At 46.8% G+C, this 22,587-nt stretch overlaps 2 protein-coding genes across 7 annotated transcripts in view; both read left to right on the top strand.

The window, feature by feature from the left end:
- The window catches only part of tmem44 (transmembrane protein 44), a 29,208-nt gene extending 22,252 nt beyond the window's left edge, over window positions 1-6,956 (top strand). Inside the window, exons 8-12 of one of the 4 annotated variants that reach the window (XM_033031319.1) lie at window positions 1,178-1,282; window positions 3,060-3,239; window positions 5,131-5,163; window positions 6,595-6,679; window positions 6,816-6,956. In XM_033031319.1, the coding sequence (XP_032887210.1) occupies window positions 1,178-1,282; window positions 3,060-3,239; window positions 5,131-5,163; window positions 6,595-6,679; window positions 6,816-6,913 (501 nt within the window). In that variant the 3' untranslated portion in view covers window positions 6,914-6,956. The remainder of the gene's footprint in view (window positions 1-1,177; window positions 1,283-3,059; window positions 3,240-5,130; window positions 5,164-6,594; window positions 6,680-6,815) is intronic. The other 3 variants (XM_033031321.1, XM_033031320.1, XM_033031322.1) reach the window with 3 other exon arrangements.
- A 6,570-nt stretch (window positions 6,957-13,526) lies between these two features.
- Window positions 13,527-22,587, top strand: part of atp13a3 (ATPase 13A3) — a 52,800-nt gene continuing 43,739 nt past the window's right edge. For 2 of the 3 annotated variants that reach the window (XM_033031318.1, XM_033031316.1), the window contains exon 1: window positions 13,527-13,616. The gene's annotated coding sequence lies outside the window, so the exon portion shown is untranslated. The remainder of the gene's footprint in view (window positions 13,617-22,587) is intronic. The other variant, XM_033031317.1, reaches the window with a different exon arrangement.

Below are 22,587 nucleotides of genomic sequence, written 5' to 3'. Positions count from 1 at the left end.
CACTAGTCACCTCCTGCCATTCTGAAAGGGACCCGTTAATCCCTGCTCTTTGTTTCCTGTCTGTCAACCACTTCTCTATCCATGTCAGCACTCTACCCCCAATGCCATGTGCCCTCGTTTTTCCCACTAGTCTCCTATGTGGGACCTTATCAAATGCTTTCTGAAAGTCCAGGTACACTACATCCACTGGCTCTCCCTTGTCCATTTTCCTAGTTACATCTATAAAAAATTCCAGAAGATTAGTCAAGCATGATTTCCCCTTCGTAAATCCATGCTGACATCCAATCCTCCTGCACTCCAAAGACGTGCAGGTTTGTAGGTTAATGAGTTTTGTTAAAAATTGTAAATTGTCCCTTGTGTGTCTGATAGTGTTAGTGTGCAGGGATCGCTGGTCGGTGCGGACTCGGTGGGCCGAATGGCCTGTTTCCGTGTTGTATCTCTAAAATCTAACGGTAAAGTCTAAAGCTGAGGTGCGACTGACACTTCCCTGCAGTTGACTTTATCCGTGTCGGATAAGATGCCCGATGGATAATTTCATTAGAGAGGGAAGGAAAATGCTTTGTTTTGCTTGTTATCCACTGGTCATTATCCGGCCTACCGCAGTGGTGTCGTCTGCAAACTTGTAGATGTAGTTAGGGCCAAATTTGGCCATGCAGCTGTGAGTGTACATGGAGTATAGTAGAGACAGAGACAGACAGCATCTCTGCAGAGAAGGAATGGGTGACGTTTCAGGTCGAGACCCTTCTTCATTTAGATTGGCTTGTTGGTCAGTGCGGACAGGGTGGGCCAGACTTCGCCCACCAAATTATTTATTACAATGAACTAGTTATTAATTAGGTGTGTTGTTGATTATTGTATATATATTTATATCTGTGTGTTATTGAGTTAGTGGGCGTGTTAAGCTGCAGCAAGTACGAGTATAATAGTTTCATTGTCAGTGTGCTTGTGCCATGTACACATGGCAATAAAACACTCCAGACTCTTCACAAAGAGTCACTTGATGTGGTAAATATTATGATTTAAATAAAGTGATTTCATTTCTTTGGGGGATTTTCATTCCTAGTCCAATTTTAAATGAGATGTATTCATCTTGCCGTTGTAAATATAATTGAGCTCCCTTGTTGGTTACAGCTGAGAGTAGAATAGACGTGAGATGATTGTTTGTGATTCCCTGCAGAGCACGGACTGGGTGCCGCTCAACATACCTCAGAACAACAGATACCTACGCAAGATGGCAGAAATAGGCCACTACCTGGATCTGAGCATTGAGCCCGTTCAAGAGGTGAGAAAATAACGTGTCGGAAGGAACTGCAGATGCTGGTTTACGTCGGATATTCACACAATGCTGCAGTAACTCAGCGGGACAGGCAGCATCTCTGGAGAGAAGGAATAGGTGATGTTTCGGGTCGAGACCCTTCTTCAGACAGTCAGGGGAGAGGGAGACTAGAGATATGGAGAAGGGTCTCGAACCGAAATGTCGCCTATTCCTTCGCCCCATAGATGCTGCCTCACCCACTGATTTTCGCCAGCATTTTTGTCTACCAGAGAAATGGAAGGGTGAGGTGTGAAAACGACAGATCAAAGCAGACTCTGCTCAAGGAAAGTGTAGAATGGATCATTGTTGGTTGAGGGGAAGGTGACAAGGAGGCCTACAATCTGTGAAATGTAGTCAGTACCACAGTGAAACTAGTCAGAGAACTAGGGTGGGGAAAGCACGGGTTACTTGAAGTTAGAGACATCGTATTTATACTGCCGGGTTGTAAGCTGCCCGTGCAATAGGAGGTGGTGTTCCTGCAGCTAAACACACACACTGAAAAATGTTGGTGGACTGAACTTGTAATGCCCGTTGTAGATTGTTTCCACGCTTGCCTGTACTTTCCTGCATGCTAAATGCACCTGTAATACCGGGGACTTTTGTGAAGCTACAGACAGGCGAGTGTGTAGAACAAGGGGTGTCTGAAAACTTGTCACCACTATCTTTCAGTGTTCCAACTGTGTTACCAATGGGGAAGTATTTGTGCTGAGCGGAATGCCAGAGTAATGATCTCGGAGTCAATCTCAACCCCAACCACATCTTCAGGGGGGGCTTTTATTGTCATTATTTCATTTTGCTTTAGGTTACGATGGGAATACAGGAAAGTGCAGGTGTTGGAATCTTGAGCAAAATACAAAGTGCTGGAGGAAATCTGCGTGTCAGGCGGCGTCTGTGGGGGGAATGGGCAGACGATGGAACAAAGCCAGACTAGGTCAATAGACAATAGGTGCAGGAGTAGGCCATTCGGCCCTTCGAGCCAGCACCTCCATTCAATGTGATCATCCCCAATCAGTACCCCGTTCCTGCCTTCTCTCCATATCCCTTAACTCCGCTATCCCTAAGAGCTCTATCTAACTCTTGAAAGTATCCAGAGAACCGGCCTCCACCGCCCTCTGAGGCAGAGAATTCCACAGACTCACAACTCTCTGTGTGAAAATCTCTGTTCTAAATGACTTACCCCTTATTCTTAAACTGTGGCCCCTCGTTCTGGACTCCCCCAACATCGGGAACATGTCCTGACCCAAACTTTATCCGTGCCCGTCATGATCTTGTTCACCTAAATAAGGTCACCCCTCAGCCTCCTACGCTCCAAAGAACACATTCCCAGCCTATCCACCCTCTCCCTGTAACTCAAGTCCACAAGCCCAGGGACTTCCTTGTAGATTGTTGCTTCTGCTTTATTTAACCTTTATTCATTAAATGCCAATTTGAACCAATGTTGCTATAACCAAGATATCACTGAATGAAAAAAAAAGTGGCACAAGATTTCAGACACATTTATAGAAAAGGCTTTGTTACTCTGCATCTTTGATGTTGTAGATATTATTTCAATCCCAATAATTAATCCATTTAATTCATGTATTATTAAAAATTAGTAAATGGGGAAGTGAAATTGGATCACAAACACTTAAAATGAACATTTGTTTGTTCATTTTTATTTGTTTCAAATTCAGTTTGATTGCAATCCTGATCTTGACAATCGACAGTCTTTAGCTGTGTGAGCTGTTGCTGTTTATAATTGTAGATTGGATTTGGTGTAAAGAGATTACCTGGAGATGGGCAGATATGTATTGCGAGAAAGTCTAAAATGGACGGCTTGCTTGTCCATGAGCCTCCAACGTTCCCTCCACAACACGTCATCCACGCAAATGTGCCGTCTTCCTGCAGCTCATCCGATGACACTTCCATCAGCTCTGAACTTGAAGTAAGTACTGTGTGTTCATTCTACAAGAAACAGATTGTCCTTGAGTGTCATCTTGCACCGTTCCACTACTGCCATACTTTGTCCTGGGGTCTCAGTTCAGTCTGCCCACCTTTATGCAATGCTGGAGGCTGCAGTGTTAAAGATGGGGCAGTGGGATATGTGAATGACATCAGTTTGTGGGTTTTCAGGTAGACACAAAATGCTGGAGTAACTCAGCGTGACAGGCAGCTTCTCAGGAGAGAATGAATGGGTGATGTTTCGGGTTGAGACCCTTCTTCAGACTGAAAGCTTTCAGTTTTAGTTGAAGTTTGCTAGCTACGAGGGTGGGGCTGAATTTGAGAATTGAATTGGATTGGATTTGTAACGGTTGCATCGTTTGGCGTTTTTTTTTGTTTTTTTAAATTTTATTTATTAGAAGTAAGTACAATACAGTGGTACCTTTTTTCAGGTGCCAAATATATGTTGACATGATACATTCTCTGTACAACTTCATTTTTTATTTTTTTTTTAAAGAAATAAATGAGAGAGAAAGAGATAATAGAGAGTAGAAAAACGTGTAGTGTGTATAAAAAAAAAGAAAGATAGTGAGGAAGAGAAGAAAGAAGAAGGAGCAGGAGAGAGATTAGCAAATGGGAGATAGGAGATGAGTTTTTATATTGTTGATCATCTTTCACCCAGACCTGAAACAATTGGTTTTTACGATACAGTTGCACCACATGAATCCAATAAATCAATAAATGGAGATCAACTCGTTAAGAATTGATCTTGTTTATCTATTAGGAGGAGTCGTATTTCTTCAAGATGTGCTGTGTCCAACATATTTATAATCCACATTTTGAGCGTTGGTATAGTTGTATTTTTCCAAAATTAAGTATAAGTTTTTTTGCTATTATTAACGTTGTTAGTTAAGGGGCAGAATTATGTAACGATTCCTGTTTGAGGAACACTTCCTGTTTGAACAAATCTTTTGGATTATCATTTTGAAGATTGTAAGTTTCATCTCCATGGACGGCTATTTCATCATCTTTGTGTTGTGTTGTTTTATATTCAATTCATTTAGTTTTGACTTCATTTCTGTTTGAACAAATAATATATTCCCAAATGCAAATTTGTGCTGATAGCATGTTTAAGTTTCAAATTTAATTACTTTTTATTTATAAAATCTAGTGATGATATTAATATTTTTCTAAATTGCCAAACATACAGTTCACAAATATTTGGATTTTTAATCTGTGTTGTTTCATAAACAACAAATATTTAATAGGTTGACTTCCGATCATCTCAATCTCGTGCAATTCCCACTGGCCAAACAGAATGAAATGTTGTGGTGATTTATATGTTTGACCTGGACCCCGAGTGTGGTTCTTACATGGAACGCAGTTACTCACATAATCACCACCTAGATCAGGACAACACCCAAATGCAACTTTTCCACACACAGGGTGGTGGGTGTATAAGACGAGCTGCCAGAGGAGGTAGTTGAGGCAGGGACTATCAAACATTTTAACGACGTTTAGACAGGTACATGGATAGGAAGGGTTTAGTGGATTTGGACCAAACGTGAGCAAATGGAACTAGCTTAGATGGGACATCTTGGTTGGCGTGGGCAAGCTGTGCGTGGGCAAGGCGGGCTCTATGACTCCGAATGTGGGGAACATTCTGTTTGCGTTGACTAATCGGAATTCCTCATGGACAAGCACTTTGGAAAATATTCAATTGAAATTGTGAGTTCACAGTGGTTTTCTGGGGTTCTGGGATAAACTGGGGTGCAGCTACTGTTATGGTGAGTTCCAGCTGTGTTTAATGTCACTGAAATGTCATCTGGCTGTGAATCTGCGTTGAAGGTGCTGACCACAGTTGTTGAGTTCTGTCGATGTGTTTTACTCTGCAGCAAAAGTACTTGGAGGCCCTAAATTCAGAACAGGTATGAACCGATACAACTGCACTCGATACTAACCTAACAAAGGGGCAGCTTTCCTCTCCCGATTGTGTACGAGAAAGCTTTGCTGCTCTTTATGAATAAGCTTCATTCATTTTTTTTTTTAAGAAATAAGGTTGATTGTCAAAACAAAAAACTTTATACAGTCTCGGCGAGTGAGAAACTACTGTGACTATTCAATTTCCATCCATGGGAAATTGCTTGGAGCCATTTCTACACAAGTAACAGCAATGCACAAGAACTAAAAGGCCAGTCCCACTTGGTGATTTTTTTTCGGCGACTGCCGGCATCTTTGACTGACGTATCAGGTCACCGAAAAAGTCGTGGCGTGACGGCGTATTGACATGCGGTGTTTCCTCGACATTTTTTTGTCGCCGCTGGATTTTGAAAATCTTTCGGTGACCCTGATACGTCAGTCAATGACACCGGCTGTTTGTAAAGATGATGCCCATCAGTTGATGCCAGTGCTTTCTTTGTGACCGTATGTGCTGGTACTATCCACTGGCGCCTATAAATGTTTCAAACCAGATCGCGGACTAGATTCACACTGGCCTGCCTCAGCTAATACTGCACCTGCTTGTCTGCTTACGATAAACGGATTTATAACATTTCATTTTATGAGAATCTGGACTTTTTCAAGCATGAAGAAAATGCTCCCTATTGAGAGAAGTTTGTTTCATTTTCATGATTTTATTTTACACGTGCGATATTTAAAAACTCCATTTATCCAAAGCTTTTTCAGTGTGAGTATTTTTCATGGTTTATAAATATTTGTATATTAAATTATTTCAATCATTTTAAACAAACTTAAATCATAAATTATGCACATACGGAATACAAAACAGTATATGGTCCCCATTACATTCACAGATCACCCAGTTTCTGCTTTCACAGTGTAATCCTTGACAGGTGAGACACAAAATGGCAGGTGTCTACCAGCACCTGCAGTTCCTTCCTGCACATTATGTTTGAGGTGTGGCCAATTCATGAACACGTTCCATGTACAAGACATCTCTGTCACTTGTGGCCACCTGAGACAATGTCCCTCATCAGGTGTCTGTGTTTTACACAGGGCCCCACTCTCAGTGGCCAGGTGAGTGAGCCTTAGACTGCAGTGCTTCCCAATGGCTGCACATGGCTAGTACCTGTCCCCCCCCCCCCCCCGCACACATTCCTCAGCTCTGCACCTGGCAGCCACCAGCCTTCACATGGGGTTTGTCCACTCAAGTCAGCAGCTGCTTCTTAAAGCCGAATGTCTTGGACTGTGTGAGAACTGTCACTATTTAAATCTCTCTAATGTGTGGCATATTTGATGGTAGAGCTGCTAGTGGTCACTTGAAGGTTTTAATGCCAAAGAATGGAACAACTTTTAATAAAGGAAGCTTCCCGTTACATCGCTGTGTTTTATTTTTATAGTGGGATTTTGAAGACATGCCGGAACGTTGGAGGATGAGTAAGGAGACAGAAGAGAATTCCTTACGACACAGCCCAGGGAGTGCTGGTAAGTCAGGCAACGGACCCGCGATCACACCCATAATCAGTACATTGGTTGTCACGATCACGCACCTGCAATCAGTACATGAATTCTCTCTGTTCATTGCTGTTCATATCTCCAATCTTCTGCCTCTTGAACACAGGAATCGTCACTGAAGAGAGAACCTCAGCAATTTTGGCGCAATATGAAGAAGAGGTAAACGGGACTGGACAAAGAAAAAAAAGATCTCGATTACTTTAATGTAAATAAATGACCTTTTTTGATAAAAATGTGCATCTTTAAATGTTTACCGATTTATTTTTTGCTTTCCTGTTGTCCACTGACCAACGTTAATATAGTTGGGCACAAAAAGCTGGAGTAACTCAACATGGATTTGTGCCTGGAAGGTCATGTTTAACTAATCTTCTTGAATTTTTTGAAGATGTTACTCGGGAAATTGATGAGGGTAAAGCAGTGGATGTTGTGTATATGGACTTCAGTAAGGCCTTTGACAAGGTTCCTCATGGAAGGTTAGTTAAGAAGGTTCAATGGTTGGGTATTAATGGCGGAGTAGCAAGATGGATTCAACAGTGGCTGAATGGGAGATGCCAGAGAGTAATGGTGGATGGTTGTTTGTCAGGTTGGAGGCCAGTGACGAGTGGGGTGCCACAGGGATCTGTGTTGGGTCCACTGTTGTTTGTCATGTACATCAATGATCTGGACGATGGTGTGGTAAATTGGATTAGTAAGTATGCAGATGATACTAAGATAGGTGGGGTTGCGGGTAATGAAGAAGAGTTTCAAAGTCTACAGAGAGATTTATGCCAGTTGGAAGAGTGGGCTGAAAGATGGCAGATGGAGTTTAATGCTGATAAGTGTGAGGTGCTACATCTTGGCAGGACAAATCAAAATAGGACGTACATGGTAAATGGTAGGGAATTGAAGAATGTAGGTGAACAGAGGGATCTGGGAATAACTGTGCACAGTTCCATGAAAGTGGAATCTCATGTAGATAGGGTGGTAAAGAAAGCTTTTGGTGTGCTGGCCTTTATAAATCAGAGCATTGAGTATAGAAGTTGGGATGTAATGTTAAAATTGTACAAGGCATTGGTGAGGCCAATTCTGGAGTATGGTGTACAATTTTGGTCGCCTAATTTTAGGAAGGATGTCAACAAAATAGAGAGAGTACAGAGGAGATTTACTAGAATGTTGCCTGGGTTTCAGCAACTAAGTTACAGAGAAAGGTTGAACAAGTTAGGGCTTTATTCTTTGGAGCGCAGAAGGTTAAGGGGGGACTTGATAGAGGTTTTTAAAATGATGAGAGGGATAGACAGAGTTGACGTGGAAAAGCTTTTCCCACTGAGAGTAGGGAAGATTCAAACAAGGGGACATGACTTGAGAATTAAGGGACTGAAGTTTAGGGGTAACATGAGGGGGAACTTCTTTACGCAGAGAGTGGTAGCTGTGTGGAATGAGCTTCCAGTGAAGGTGGTGGAGGCAGGTTCGTTTTTATCATTTAAAAATAAATTGGATAGTTATATGGATGGGAAAGGAATGGAGGGTTATGGTCTGAGCGCAGGTATATGGGACTAGGGGAGACTATGTGTTCGGCACGGACTAGAGGGGTCGAGATGGCCTGTTTCCGTGCTGTAATTGTTATATGTGTTATATGTTATAACTCAGCGGGTCAGACTGCATCTCTGGAGAAAAAGAATAGGTGACGTTGAGACCCTTCTTCACACCCGAAACGTCACCTATTCCTCCTCACCAGAGATGCTGCCTGTTCCGCTGAGTTACTCCAGCTCTTTGTGCCTATCTTCGGTTTAAACCAGCATCTGCAGTTCCTTCCTACACTTAATATATTTGGGTATCTCTTCATAGTCTAATTCCTGACAAGGGAAGCAAATAAATCTTAAATCCTCCACATATTTTATTTTCAGTTTGCTCCTGTCTTTTATGTGTTTATTTTTGTAACGGGGTATTTGTGAATGATCCACGACAATATACATGCTGAAAAGTTCATCTTTATTCCATAAGTAATCTGGAACATTTAAACTGCCAGCCATTCATACCCAGCTTGGTGTGGCCAAAGATCCTATAGGATCTTTGGGTGTGGCTACTGAGATTTGGCTGACCTTGTAGTACCGTAATACCATGTAAAGGGTGGCATGCACGTACGTGTAGTGGAGATTATAGACGGCATGGATTAGTAAGGGTTAATCTACACTGGGTTTACCTATAACACCAGCAGGTCTTCAGGAAGACTCTGAACCCTCAGCAATAATGTTTTGCAAGAAGCGTTTGTGTGCACTAAATAGTTTTGGTTACTGATCTGTAGCGAGCGAACAATTTCACACCAGTTAACGCTGTACTTTGCAATGCTTCCTGCACTCTGAGTACTTTCATTCCTTGGCCGTTAATATTCATTGTATCGACGCTCAGCTGCACAATCATCTGCTTTCAAAAATAGTCACAGAAATGTTTTGGAAATTACTTCTCTTGTTTTTGTTTATAATTGTGAAAAACGGTAAAGAAAGTGAAAGAATTATCTTTCAGGTGTAGTTATGGGAGTGTTGGGTTCCCAGTCTCACAGGAGTAACCTTGCAGTGGCCATTAGTCAGCAGTGGGCAGTGCAGTGGTCACAGCTGCCTGCAGTGGGCAATGCAGCAGTGGTCAATGCAAGCCTAGACTTCTGAAGGCCGCATTCAAAGAAATTAATGATTTCAAAGACAGATTGTTACTAAACTCATGCTCTTGCGATAAATCTGAAACTTTTGGAATTTGTAATTACTGTAAAAATATTGAGAGAAAAATATCTTCAAAAGGTATCTTGAACGTTCGGCTGATAAGCCAACCAGTCGGAGAAATTGAATGTGATATTTGTTGGGATTATACAGAGTAGCAGGGATAGGAAAGTTGTGCGTGGGAGAATCTGACAGTGAGCTAAGACTAGGTCTTAGTCATAGTCATAACAGTGTGGAAACAGACCCTTCGGCCCAACTTGCCTCCGCCGATCAACATGCTCCATCTACACTAGTCCCACCTGCCTGCGTTTGGTCCATGTCCCTCCAAACCTGTCTTATCCATGTGCTTGTCCAAGTGTTTGTGAAAGGTTATGATAATACCTGCCTCAACTACTTACACTGGAAGCTCATTACATTTACCCACCATCCTTTGCTTGTCCCTGACTAAATGTCCTGTACCACTGAACATGACCTCCTGCATTCAGCACCCTGATACCTGGTCAATTTGCCGAAAGCCTTCTTGACCACCCTATCTCCCGTGACGCCACTTTCAGGGAACTATGTAGCTGCACTCTTAGATCTCCCTGCTCTACAACACAGATACTATGGCAACGTTTAAGCAGGTACTATCGCAATGTTTAAGAAACATTTGGACAGCTACATGGATAGGAAGGGTTTCGAGGGATATGGGTCAAATGCAAGCAGGTGAGACAAGTGTAGATGGGACATGTTGATCGGTGTGGGCAAGTTGGGCTGAAAGGCCTGTTTCCACTCTCTGACTATGACTTACTAAGGCTTTGCCATTCACTGCTTAGGTCCCGGTTAGACTTCCCATAGATCACTGAGGCAGAGTTGCCGAGGTCCCAGATGAAAGCAGGATCTTGTGTAGTCCCATCAGCAGCAGGGATTTGCCGGGTTTTAAAGCCCAGTGAGTCTAACGTCAGTGTGAGGGACTGTATTGGAAATAAATCTGAAAGACAGGATTTCTGTGCACGTGGACTGTTGGAGTGATCAGAGATAGTCAACATGGCTGCCCTCTCTCTGCTCTGCCCTCCTGTGTTAGTGTCAGTGGTGCACCAGAGGCTGCAATCTGCAGCAGAAGCAGGAGGCTGCTGGAGGAAATGGATAATGGATGTTTCGGGTCGAGACCACCAGAATAGAGTGCAGGAGGGGAGGGGTGCAGCAAGAGCTAGCAAGTGACAGGTGGGTCTAGATGGGGAGGGGTGGATTGGCAGATAAGTCGGGTGGGGGAGGGAAGGGTGGAGATGGTGCCAGAGGTGGGGAGGGGGACAAGTGGAGAACAGAAGATCAGGTGACAGGGGTTATGGGGAGAAGGCAGGAGAATGGGGTTAGGAGGGAGAGATAGATCAGCCATGACTTGATGGGCTGAATGGCCTAATTCTACTCCTATCACTAATGACATTATGAGTGGGAGATCCTGAAGTGGACAAAATATCTTGAAGTGGACAGTGGGGCTGCAGTCGTCTACATGGCTGTTCAATACGGCCCAATGATGGGATCCCATATGAAGGCTGGTCCAGGGAATGGAGCCATGGGATCCAAGGCAAGTGGACCAATTGGATGCCAATGACAAACAGTGATGGTGCAGGGAGAGCAAGTCTCTCATGGTGCTGGAGCCAAGGTGATGGTGACACTCAGTCCCCATGTGTTACCCTACTCCGTCTCAGCATTGCTGCTGATCTGGCCAGCTCTGCTAATATCTGACGTAAACATCGAGCTGCACTTGGCCAAGCAGTCAAAGACTTGAGTCACAGGCGTTATGTAAATTCACATCTGTCTTTCACAGTTAGCATGGGTTAGATTTGAATGCAAAATCTAAATACTGATCCTATCATTACTCGGTGAAACGTGCTTCAAATGTACATCTTCTTCTTTCATGTGGCGTACATAGCCTAAAGTTGTCGGACAACTTGTTCTATTTGATCTTCCGTCTGTGCACGTCGAGTTGATTGCATTAGTCGAAACAGGGCAGACTGATGAAGCCGAATTTTGGTTAAAAATATAAGAAGATATTAAATTGGCTTCTGGGCTAGCTTACAGCTTATATTTAGTCTCAAATTAGGCTTGCCTCAGGTTGCGGTGTGTGAGATAATAAATCCTATAACATTGTCTCCCAAGTGACAAGCAGAGAGGAGAAGCTAGAGAGATCTCTTTGAGATAAGATGCCGTAAACCAAATGACCAATGTTTATGGGGGAGGAGGCGATAAAGGAAGAGAGAAACAGCTAGTCACATCTTTGAAGTAAGATGCCGTAAAACAAATGGCCTATGTTGATGAGGGGCGAAGTGACGAGAGAGGAACCAGGGAAGTGGAAAGATAAGATGCCATAAACCAAATGGCCTATGTTTATGAGGGACCAAGTGACAGAGAGGAAGCAGCGAAAGAGCTAGGGTGATCTCTTTGAAGATAAAATGACCTAAAACAAATGGCCAATGTTTTTAGTATATCTTGTACCATGTAAACAAAAGGCCTTTGATGTGATGCATTCTGTGGAAACCTTTTCCTGTACCTCTGACCATGACTAATGTCTGTGGAATGTGCTAAGGGGACAAAAAAAACCTATTTAAGGCAATGTAATTCTGTTGTTCAGAGAAGTGGACGGAGGACGGTCAAGTGTCTGTATTGGTCACTTGGCTGGAATTCTCGCTCCCTTCCATCGGCCGATAATAAGTAAAGTTTTGAACTGGTCTACCAAACAGTTTGTGTGGTGTCTGTTTATTAAGAAGCAAACCTGTTTTGTTGTTAAGGAAAGTAGCTTTTTCACAGACCACGTGAAGGTTGCAATCTTCCACCCCAAATGTACATTGGGAAATCAAAATATTTTCCATCCTGAATGAAAATAACACTTGTCTTTACATAAACAATGGAAAACTTGCTGAAATCAAGTGACAGTGGAAATGTATTGTGCATTAGCGACTGTGATGTGTTCACCCACTGGACCTCTGAGTGGTAATGATGAGTACAGGAGGAGGATTGAAACACTGACTGTGTACTGCCACAAGAACAACCTTGCTCTCAATATTGGCAAGACCAAGGGGCTGATTGGAAACCAGCAAAACAAAGCCAAGCATCCATGAACCTGTCTTCGTTGATTGTTTGACAGTGGAGAGAGTGAACATCTTCAGGTTCCTGGACATGGATATCTGTGAAGATCTGTCCTGGACCTAGCACATCAATGCAATCGTAAAGAAAGCTCATCAACACCTCTCCCTCCTGAGAAAACGGATGAGATTTGGTAAGCCAACAAATACTCATTTTGACTTCCAAAGGTGTACACTAGATTGACTGGTTACATCACGGCCTGATTTGGTGACTCGGTAAACATTTTACCTGCATTTAGCTTGTCCAGTCCTTTTATAATGTTATATGTTTCTATAAGATCTCCCCTCATCCTTCTAAACTCCAGTGAATACAAGCCTAGTCTTTTCAATCTTTCCTCATGACAGTCCCGCCATCCCAGGGATCAATCACGTGAACCTACGCTGCACTGCCTCAATCACAAGGATGTCCTTCCTCAAATTAGGAGACCAAAACTGTACACAATACTCCAGATGTGGTCTCACCAGAGCCCTATACAACTGCAGAGCATTTCAACTCCCCCTCCCATTCCGAATCTGACCTTTCTGTCCTGGGCCTCCTCCATGGCCAGAGTGAGTCCCACCGCAAATTGGAGGAGCAGCACCTCATATTTCGTTTGGGCAGTTTACACCCCAGCAGTATGAAGGGGCTTCATGTATGAACATTGACTTCTCTAATTTCAGGTAGTCCTTGCTATCTCCTCCCCTTCCCAGCTCTTCCTCAGCCCACTGTCTCCGCCTCTTCCTTCTCCCTGCCCCCCTCCCCCTCCTCACATCAGTCTGAAGCAAAGATTATAGATGAGCTCCTCTATAATCTTTGGTCTGAAGAAGGGTTTCGGCCTGAAACGTCACCTATTTCCTTCGCTCCATAGATGCTGCCTCACCCGCTGAGTTTCTCCAGCACTTTAGTCCAGAGATACTAGAGGAGCCTTTGCTTTTAGAGTATCTTTACGTTTGTCTACCTTCCAGGCGGGACTTGGTGCGCGCGCCCCCGAGCGGTGACGCGAGCGCGCCGGGTGTCGGGGTCGCGCACGCATGGTGTCGGGGTCGCACACGTGGCCATGATCTTGGTGGGCAGCGGGTAACGGCGGTGGCGGCGGCGGGAGGACTGCAGGGCCCGCGGTGAGTGAGTAGGGGGGGGGGGGGGGCCGGGCCGGGAGGAGGGATGGACACACGGAGTGGAGTGGCCGGTGACCAGGGGCCGGTGGCCGGTGACCAGGGGCCGGAGCCCGGCGGCCACACATCGCGGGGGTTCGGGGCTGGGACTGGGCCGGGTCGGTGCCGGCCCTTCACACTGCCCGGGGCCGGGGTGAATCTGCGGCCGTGGCGGCCACGTCAGTGGGTGTATTTACGGCACAGACACACACGGATTGTTGAGCAGTGCGGGTGGGTGAGGCGATGGGGACAATGGGGACGGATCAGCCAGGAGCCGCCGCTCACACACACACAGCTCACCGCAGGGTCAGGTGCCCGTACTGTCCATGAGGATGTACCCCCCCTCCCCCACACACACTTCCCCACCCCCACACTACCCCCCCCCCCCACACTCTCTCCCCCACCCCCACACTACCCCACCCCTCCCCACACTCTCTCCCCCACCCCCACACTACCCCCCCTCCCCACACACACTTCCCCACCCCCACACTACCCCTCCCCCCCTCCCCCACACACACTTCCCCACCCCCACACTACCCCCCCCCCTCCCCACACTCTCTCCCCCACCCCCACACACACTTCCCCACCCCCACACTACCACCCCTCCCCACACACACTTCCCCACCCCCACACTACCCCCCCCACACTCTACCCCACCCCACACTACCCCCCCTCCCCACACTCTACCCCACCGCCACACACACACTCTCCCCCACACCACCCGCCTCTTACTCTCCCCTCCCCTCACCCACCCCTACACTCCCGCACCATTCCCTCCCCCACCCACCCACTCCTCCCCAACGCTCCCTCTGCCCCACCCCCACGCCTCACCCCCACTCTCTCCCCCCGTCCCACTCTTCTCTTCCCCCCCCCCCCCCCCAGCTGGAGTTTGGGATTCAGGATGAAGCAAGGAATCATGGCTTCCGTCGGGGCCCTGCCTGAGGAAGGGTCTTGACCTGAAAAGTCACCTATCCATGTTCCCCCGAGTTACTCCAGCACTTTTCCAGGTTAGGTCGGGGGGAGTTCTCACCCGCCACGGGTACCATGTAATCCTGTGCTACCTGCTGCATTGTCAATGACTAAACCGTCTCCCCCACCTGGTTTGCCAGATGAGGAGGGGGCTGTGGACCCCCAGCAGGACCAAAAACAAGACCTGTCAAAGGGCGGATGGGCTTCTAGCGAGCCAACAGTCATCCACACTTCAGTAGAAATTGCGATCACTGTCGTACATATCATTGTAAGGAATGACGATAAAAGCACATACACCAAAACCCTATACTTCCAGCAGCGGAAGTCCGCAGGAACTGGAGGACAGAGATGTGTGTCACCGTTCCTGTTGGAAACCAGCACCACTGTGTCGCTAATGTTTTCAAAGATGATGAATGTTGTGTCTTTTCTTGAATGAGCACTTCAGCTGTGTTAATGGTGATCACAGCAGCCTGTTTATGTCAGCATACTTTTACTGTGGCTAATCATTGACAGGTTACAAATGATTCATTGCTCTTGCTCTGTCATGTGTGCCCACAACAAAATAATGAAACTCTAACTTGCTGCAGCCTGGCAGGCCCGTAAGCACAATAACGCAGAGATAATAATTATACAACAATATAATCAATTAATCACCGTAATACCAGGTAACTATAATAATGCAAAATCGAAGTCTGAGTCTGAAGAAAGGTCTCGACCTGAAACATCACCCATTCCTTCTCTCCGGGAATGCTGCCTGTCCCGCTGAGTTACTCCAGCATTTTGTGTCTATCTTCGGTTTGAACCAGCATCTGCAGTTCCTTCCAACATGGAAACAGGCCCTTCAGCCCAACTTGCCCACACCGTCCAACATGCCCCATCTCTGCTAGTCCCACCTGCACGCATTGGGCCCATTCCCCTCTGCACCCGCCTCCCTGGACTTGCTTTCCTCAAAGAAACAGAGAGACACAAAGAAATGGAGCCGCTCAGCATGTCCGGCAGCACCTCTGGAGAAAGGCACGGCAGTGAGACAGTGGATGAAGCGGGAAGTTGCCGCAGATACCGCTGTAACTGGGCACTCTGCACCTGTCCATGACCAGGTGACCAGTCTTAAATTGTCCTAGAGTAATTGTCTTAGCGTCTGTTTGTCTCAACTTGCCCACACAGGCCAACGTGTCCTAGCTACACTAGTCTCACCTGCCTGCATTTGGTCCATATCCCTCCAAATCTGTCCTATCCATGTACCTGTCTGTTTCTTAAACGATGGGATAGTCCCTGCCTCAACTACCTCCTCTGGCAGCTTGTTCCATACACCCGCTGGGTTACTCCAGCATTTTATGTCTATCTTTGGTGCAACCATAGACACAGTCCATTTGCTGAGGTTAGTGTTGTGGAGAGTGGTAATGGTAGCTGGGAAGAAGCTATGTAAATGATATTACTGAATAGTGAAAAGCTTGTTTCACTCGTGGGAGAGTCTAGGATCAGAGGCCACAGCCTCAGAATTAAAGGTCGTTCCTTTAGGAAGGAGATAAGGTGGAATTTCTTTAGTCAGAGGGTGGTGAATCTGTGGAATCATTGCCACAGACGGTCATGGAGGCCAAGTCAATGGATATTTTTAAGGCAGAGATAGATAGATTCTTGATTAGTACAGGTGTCGGGGGTTATGGGGAGAAGGCAGGAGAATGGGGTTAGGAGGGAGAGATAGATTGGCCATGATTGAATGGAGGAGTAGACTTGATGGGCCGAATGGCCTAATTCTGCTCCATCACGTACGAACTTATGAACATATCCAGGCCCTTCAGCCCACCCTCTTCATGCTGACCATCAATAGATAGATACTAATCCATTTACCAGCACCAGGTATGTAGGCTTCCACGTGTGGGTGATTCATGGGATGGATTTTGAGTGTGCCTGGCCTCACCACTTACCCAGGCTGTGAATAAGCTACTGCTATGGAGAATCAGAAATAATTGATTTTTAAAGCGTGTCGTATTGGGGGCACGGAAGATATGAGTACATATGTTCTTTGGTACGAGAATTTGTCTGAAAATATGTGGTGCCAACACAAATATGACCGTATTTGGTGAAAGTGGCATTTGAAATCTGTTTATAGACGTCAGTAATGATTTAAAAATCCGAAGTTGTATGACAGCAAGTCAAAGGTAACGGACCAACCTACTAATTATAGCACCATTGTGACTGGCAACAATAAAACCCAATGCTAATTTCTGTTTTATTGAAATAAGATATAAATGGTTTTTAAGAAGCAATACAAGGTTGTACAACCACAGTCTTGTTCAATTGCTGTAAGCACTCGGTGGCAGAATATTAGAATGCACAAGCAGATCCACACGCTCCAGCGTTCCAGAGAAAACAATCCAAGTCTGTCCGACCCCTCCTTGTAGCTGACGCCCCATAATCCAGGCATCCTCTGCACCCTTTCCAAAGCCTGCACATCCTTCCTGTAATGAGATGACCAGAACTGCACGCAATACTCCAAATGCAAATTAACCATTATAAAGGATGAGGTTAGAGATCTCAGAGGTTCATGATAAAATAGACCAAAGTCAGCAGGGGGGAGAGAGTGATCAAAAAGGCAGTCCTTCTGGCTACATATGATATTTGTTGGCTTATGTTGTGGTATCTGGCCAGATCAGGAGCACGGCAGCAATTCAATGACACAGAGTGCTGGAGTAACTCAGCGGGTCAGGCAGCATCTGTGGAGAACATGGATAGGTGACGTTTCACAGAGTGCTAGAGTAACTCATCGGGACAGGCAGCATCTGTGGAGAACATGGATAGGTGACTTTTCACAGAGTGTTGGAGTAACTCAGCGGATCAGGCACCATCTGTGGAGAAAATGGATAGGTGACGTTTCACAGAGTGCTGGAGTAACTCAGCGGGTCAGGCAGCATCTGTGGAGAACATGGATAGGTGACGTTTCCGGTCAGGATCCGTCTTCAGATGGCAACAATTCACATGGTTGAGACAGGATGGCTCATTGTGATCTTGGATGGGCCTCCTCTTTGTGTCTCAGGCACCCACACTGGCATTCTTCAGTGAGAATGCTTCTTTTGGGCTGGCTGTTACCTACAGTAAGAATCAAATACACAGGACAAGATGTTAAGAAGTCCCTTGTGCCAATAGGTGGGGAGCATTTCACGACATTCGTTGATTGTTGAGAGTGGTAGACGCTCAACATCGGTGGGGGGGCGGGGGGGGGGGGGGGGGGGGGGGGAGTGGATACGTATATCTTGGCCTAGGTAACCTTCAGGACAGTTGGGCACAGGACACATCATCAGTAGTGTACCCTTGCATCACTGGGTGTTTCGGCCTTTTAACACTATACACCCTCCACAAGGGCGGCCCGCTGCAGGATGATCAGCCCTCAGCGCGTGTCCCGTGTCAAACCGTCCCAAAGATTCACCCTGAAATACTTGGGGCCCAGCATGGGTCTTTCCGCTTGAGCCAAATCCACCGGCTGCTTCTTTCAGCCGCCTCTGAGAGTGATCTTATGGTCTTCCGCAGAGCCTGACCGTGGATTCCAAGCTCCTTCAGCAGTCTGATGGTAGATGACGCAACAAATCCTCTGCATCCCACTTCAACTGGATAGACTTTGGTGTTCCAGCCACGCTGCGTTGCCTCTGCTGCAAGCTCTGCGTAACGCAGCTTCTTACGCTCATAGGCCTCCTCAACAGAGTTCTCCCATGGAACTGTGAGCTCTATGATGTAAGCAGTCTTCTGTGAAGGGGACCAGAACACCAAGTCTGGCCTGAGGTTGGTGGAAGCAATTTCAGGTGGAAAAACTAGTTGTCGGCCGATGTCCGCCAGCATCCTCCAGTCGCGGGCCCTGCATAGGTTTCCTTCTGATCTGGTGGAAGGATGTTTAGATGTTTTCTGTCCTTCTCGGACAAAGGTTGTTGCCCTTAGGGGGGGGGGGGTTGCTTGCTCTCGGAGGCAAGGAGTTGGTCGCACACCGCCTGTTCTCAAGGGCTGATGCCAGGCTTTTAGTACCTGATTATGCCGCCACGTGTGTATCTCCCTTGCGTGAGGCTGGTCTTGCAGCCTACCATGATGTGTTTGAGGGTCGCTGGAGTTGGGCAGAGGGCACAGGTTGGATCCTCGCCGTACCACTGATGGAGCTTCTTTGGTGATGGAAGCACGTCATAAGTCGCTCTGATGATGAAGCTGATCTTGCTTGCTTCCATTTCCCATAGTTCTTTCCAGCTGATCTTCCTCCGCTCCACACCTTCCCACTGCATCCATTGCCCCTGTTTGGCAAGAGAGACTGCCTTTGCACTTCTTGCGGCCTCCTCTTGTCGCCGCACCTCCTCGACCACCAATGTCCTCCGCTCTGATGTTGTGGCCTTTCGCCAAGTTGGTTTACTTGTCGTAAGGCCAAAGCCTCCTCTTCCCTGCTGGACTTGCCCCACGATGTCTTTGTGTCTCAGGGCTGATGAAGCTTGCTGTACTGCATCAGATGGTGTCCACTTCCGGCCAGTTACTAGGGGCGGCGCAACAGCACTGATGGTCTTGTCTCTAGAGTCCCTCAGTGTCATCTGAAGTCTTACTTTAGAACACTTGTATTCCTCTGTTAGACTAGTGAGAGGTAGTTCCAGGACCCCTTTGCCATATAGGCCGATGTTAGTTAGACATCGTGGGACCCCGAGCCATTTCTTCGCGTATGAAGTTATGGTTCGCTCCATCTTCTCCACAGTTGTTATTGGGGCTTCATAAATGGTCAGTGGCCACATTGGCCACAAGGAGTCCAAACTGTAGGCACCAGAGCTTCAGTTTCCCAGGCAGTAGGGTCTGATTGATGTTCTCCAGGCCATTGACAATTTCTTGCCTTAGTTGTTGCACCTGCTCTTTGTCCTTGAGACTTGCGTTGTACCATCTGCCCAGGCTTTTAACTGGCTGTTCAGACACTGTTGGTATTGGGTCGTCACCGATACAGAACCTTGTGTCTCTAAGCACCCCCTTGACTATGGAGATGCTTCGAGATTTACTTGGTTTGATCTTCATTCGGGCCCACTTGATGTTCTCCTGCAGCTTTCCAAGTAGCCGCTTGGTGCATGCTGCAGTAGTGGTTAGTGTGGTCATGTCGTCCATGTATGCCCTGATGGGTGGCAGACGGAGCCCAGCCCTGGTTCGTTCACCGCCCACCACCCATTTTGAGGCCCTGATGATGACTTCCATGGCCATTGTAAAGGCCAAGGGTGAGACTGTGCAGCCTGCCATGATGCCTACTTCCAAGCGCTGCCATGTTGTACTGAAGTCAGCTGTTGTGAAGCACAGCTGCAGGTCTTGGAAATAGCTCTTGACCAGTGTGGTGATGAGCTCTGGTACATGGAAAAAGGCAAAAGATTCCCAAAGGAGTTCATGGGGAACTGAACCAAATGCATTGGCCAGATCGAGGAAGATCACATGTAGGTCTCTCTTCTCCTTCTTAGCTGCTTGGATCTGGTGCCAGATCATGCTTGTATGCTCCAAGCAGCCCGAAAATCCTGGAATTCCTGCTTTCTGTACAGATGTATCAATGTACTTGTTTGTTACCAGATAGGTGGACAACCTTTGTGATACAATGCTGAAAAAGATTTTTCCCTCGACGTTGAGGAGACATATTGGCCGGAATTGGCTGATGTCTGACGCATCCTTTTCTTTAGGTATTAGCACGCCGCCGGCCCTTCGCCACGCCTTAGGTATTGTTTGCTTCTTCCACACCACCCTCATGAGCTTCCATAGAAAGCGTAACACATCCGGTGCGTTCTTGTAGAGCTTGTATGGTACTCCGTTTGGCCCCGGAGCTGATGCTGCTCTTGCTCGCCGGACAGTGTTCTCTACCTCTTTCCATCTTGGAGGGCTGGTGTCCAGGTTGAATTCAGGTGGTTGAATAGGCGGGATGTCATGTGGGATGACTAACTGCTCATGCCTTTTCGTGTCTTGGTGGGCCTTTTCCAGGTGTTCCTCCAATTCCCGTTTTGATGTTTTCAAAGTTCCACTTTTTTCCTTTGCGAAGAGGTCTTTGATGAACTTGAAAGGGTCTTTGTAGAACCGTGTTCTTGTGTGTTCTTTCTTCTTGCGAAGTTTCCTCAAGTTCTCTGCTTTTCGCAAGGTTGCCAATCGGCTCTTGATGTCCTCTTGGAGTAGCATGAGACCTTCTCTCTCTGCCTCAGTTGCTTTTTTCCATTGCTTTTTCAACTGTCTCCTCTCTCTGATTTGCCTCTCGATCTCCTGCTGCCTCCTGGACTTGATTGGTGTTGGTAATTTCTTTCCACCTCTCCCTTTACTCACCCCAAACCGTTCTTCTCCATAGCTGTAGATTGTGTTGCCCATCCTTTCAAGCTTTTCCACTGCTGTGCCCGCTTGTTGCTCCAAGATATGTATAAGGTCACTGTTGACCGTCTCCCACTCTTTCTTTTCAACAGCTTTGGGCCATTTCACTCCAGGTTTGTGCCCTTTGATCTTTCCCTCCAATGGAGGTCTTTGTCGTTGTTGCGTGGGCTCCTCCACCGGCATTTCTGTGCTTGTATCACCCTCTTCAGTGACATGGGTGCTGATGCTCTGCGAACTTTGGTTTGAGTCCTGTCGCTGTGCTTCACTCGACTGATTTGACTGGTTGCTTCGTAAGAAGTACTGGTCAATGCGAGGCCCATGTCTCTGCTCTCTCAAGCACTTTTTCCTCCCTTGGTGGATCTTCAAGCCCTTCACTGATGTAATTTTCTCCCAACCACAAATGCACACCTGAAGTTTGTGTCCCGCAGCTGTTGTGGATGTCTCATGTGCCATGCTCTCCTTGTCCGTAGTCGTTTCCGTTCCTGGGTCTGTAACCGTGTTATCAATCGGTGAGCCATCTTCCGCCCCCGCTCTCGCAGGCTCTAGGGGTATTCTCTTTAATTTACTTTTAGTAGCATTTAGCGGGTGTCTCCAACTAACTGAAACAGCGTTGGGGACTGCTATCATGGGTAGCTAGCCCATGACGGCCCCAGTGGGGTCTGTTCCCTCCTGTCAGCTGTCTCTCCAAGCTGTCACGTGGACTTTCCCATGTTGTCAGCTGTCCTTTCACAGCAGTCACTGGACGAGTCCAGATTATCAGAATCAAATACACAGGACAAGATGTTAAGAAGTCCCTTGTGCCAATAGGTGGGGAGCATTTCACGACATTCGTTGATTGTTGAGAGTGGTAGACGCTCAACATCGGTGGGGGGGCGGGGGGGGGGGGGGGGGGGGGAGTGGATACGTATATCTTGGCCTGGGTAACCTTCAGGACAGTTGGGCACAGGACACATCATCAGTAGTGTACCCTTGCATCACTGGGTGTTTCGGCCTTTTAACACTATACACCCTCCACAAGGGCGGCCCGCTGCAGGATGATCAGCCCTCAGCGCGTGTCCCGTGTCAAACCGTCCCAAAGATTCACCCTGAAATACTTGGGGCCCAGCATGGGTCTTTCCGCTTGAGCCAAATCCACCGGCTGCTTCTTTCAGCCGCCTCTGAGAGTGATCTTATGGTCTTCCGCAGAGCCTGACCGTGGATTCCAAGCTCCTTCAGCAGTCTGATGGTAGATGACGCAACAAATCCTCTGCATCCCACTTCAACTGGATAGACTTTGGTGTTCCAGCCACGCTGCGTTGCCTCTGCTGCAAGCTCTGCGTAACGCAGCTTCTTACGCTCATAGGCCTCCTCAACAGAGTTCTCCCATGGAACTGTGAGCTCTATGATGTAAGCAGTCTTCTGTGAAGGGGACCAGAACACCAAGTCTGGCCTGAGGTTGGTGGAAGCAATTTCAGGTGGAAAAACTAGTTGTCGGCCGATGTCCGCCAGCATCACAGACAGGGGATGTGGAAATTGTACGTAAAGACCCCAGAGAACATTAAGGACATCCTTTTTTACTCCCCAATTCATTGGTGGGAAGCAACCAAGATCATGAAAGGGTTCTTCAAAGAGAGTCAGAGTTATAGTTGGTCCTTCG

This window comes from Amblyraja radiata, chromosome 13, assembly GCF_010909765.2.
Source record: "Amblyraja radiata isolate CabotCenter1 chromosome 13, sAmbRad1.1.pri, whole genome shotgun sequence".
NCBI classification, from domain to species: domain Eukaryota; kingdom Metazoa; phylum Chordata; class Chondrichthyes; order Rajiformes; family Rajidae; genus Amblyraja; species Amblyraja radiata.
The sequence above is the reverse complement of the archived record's forward strand: the minus strand, read 5'-3'. Positions and strand labels throughout refer to the sequence as shown.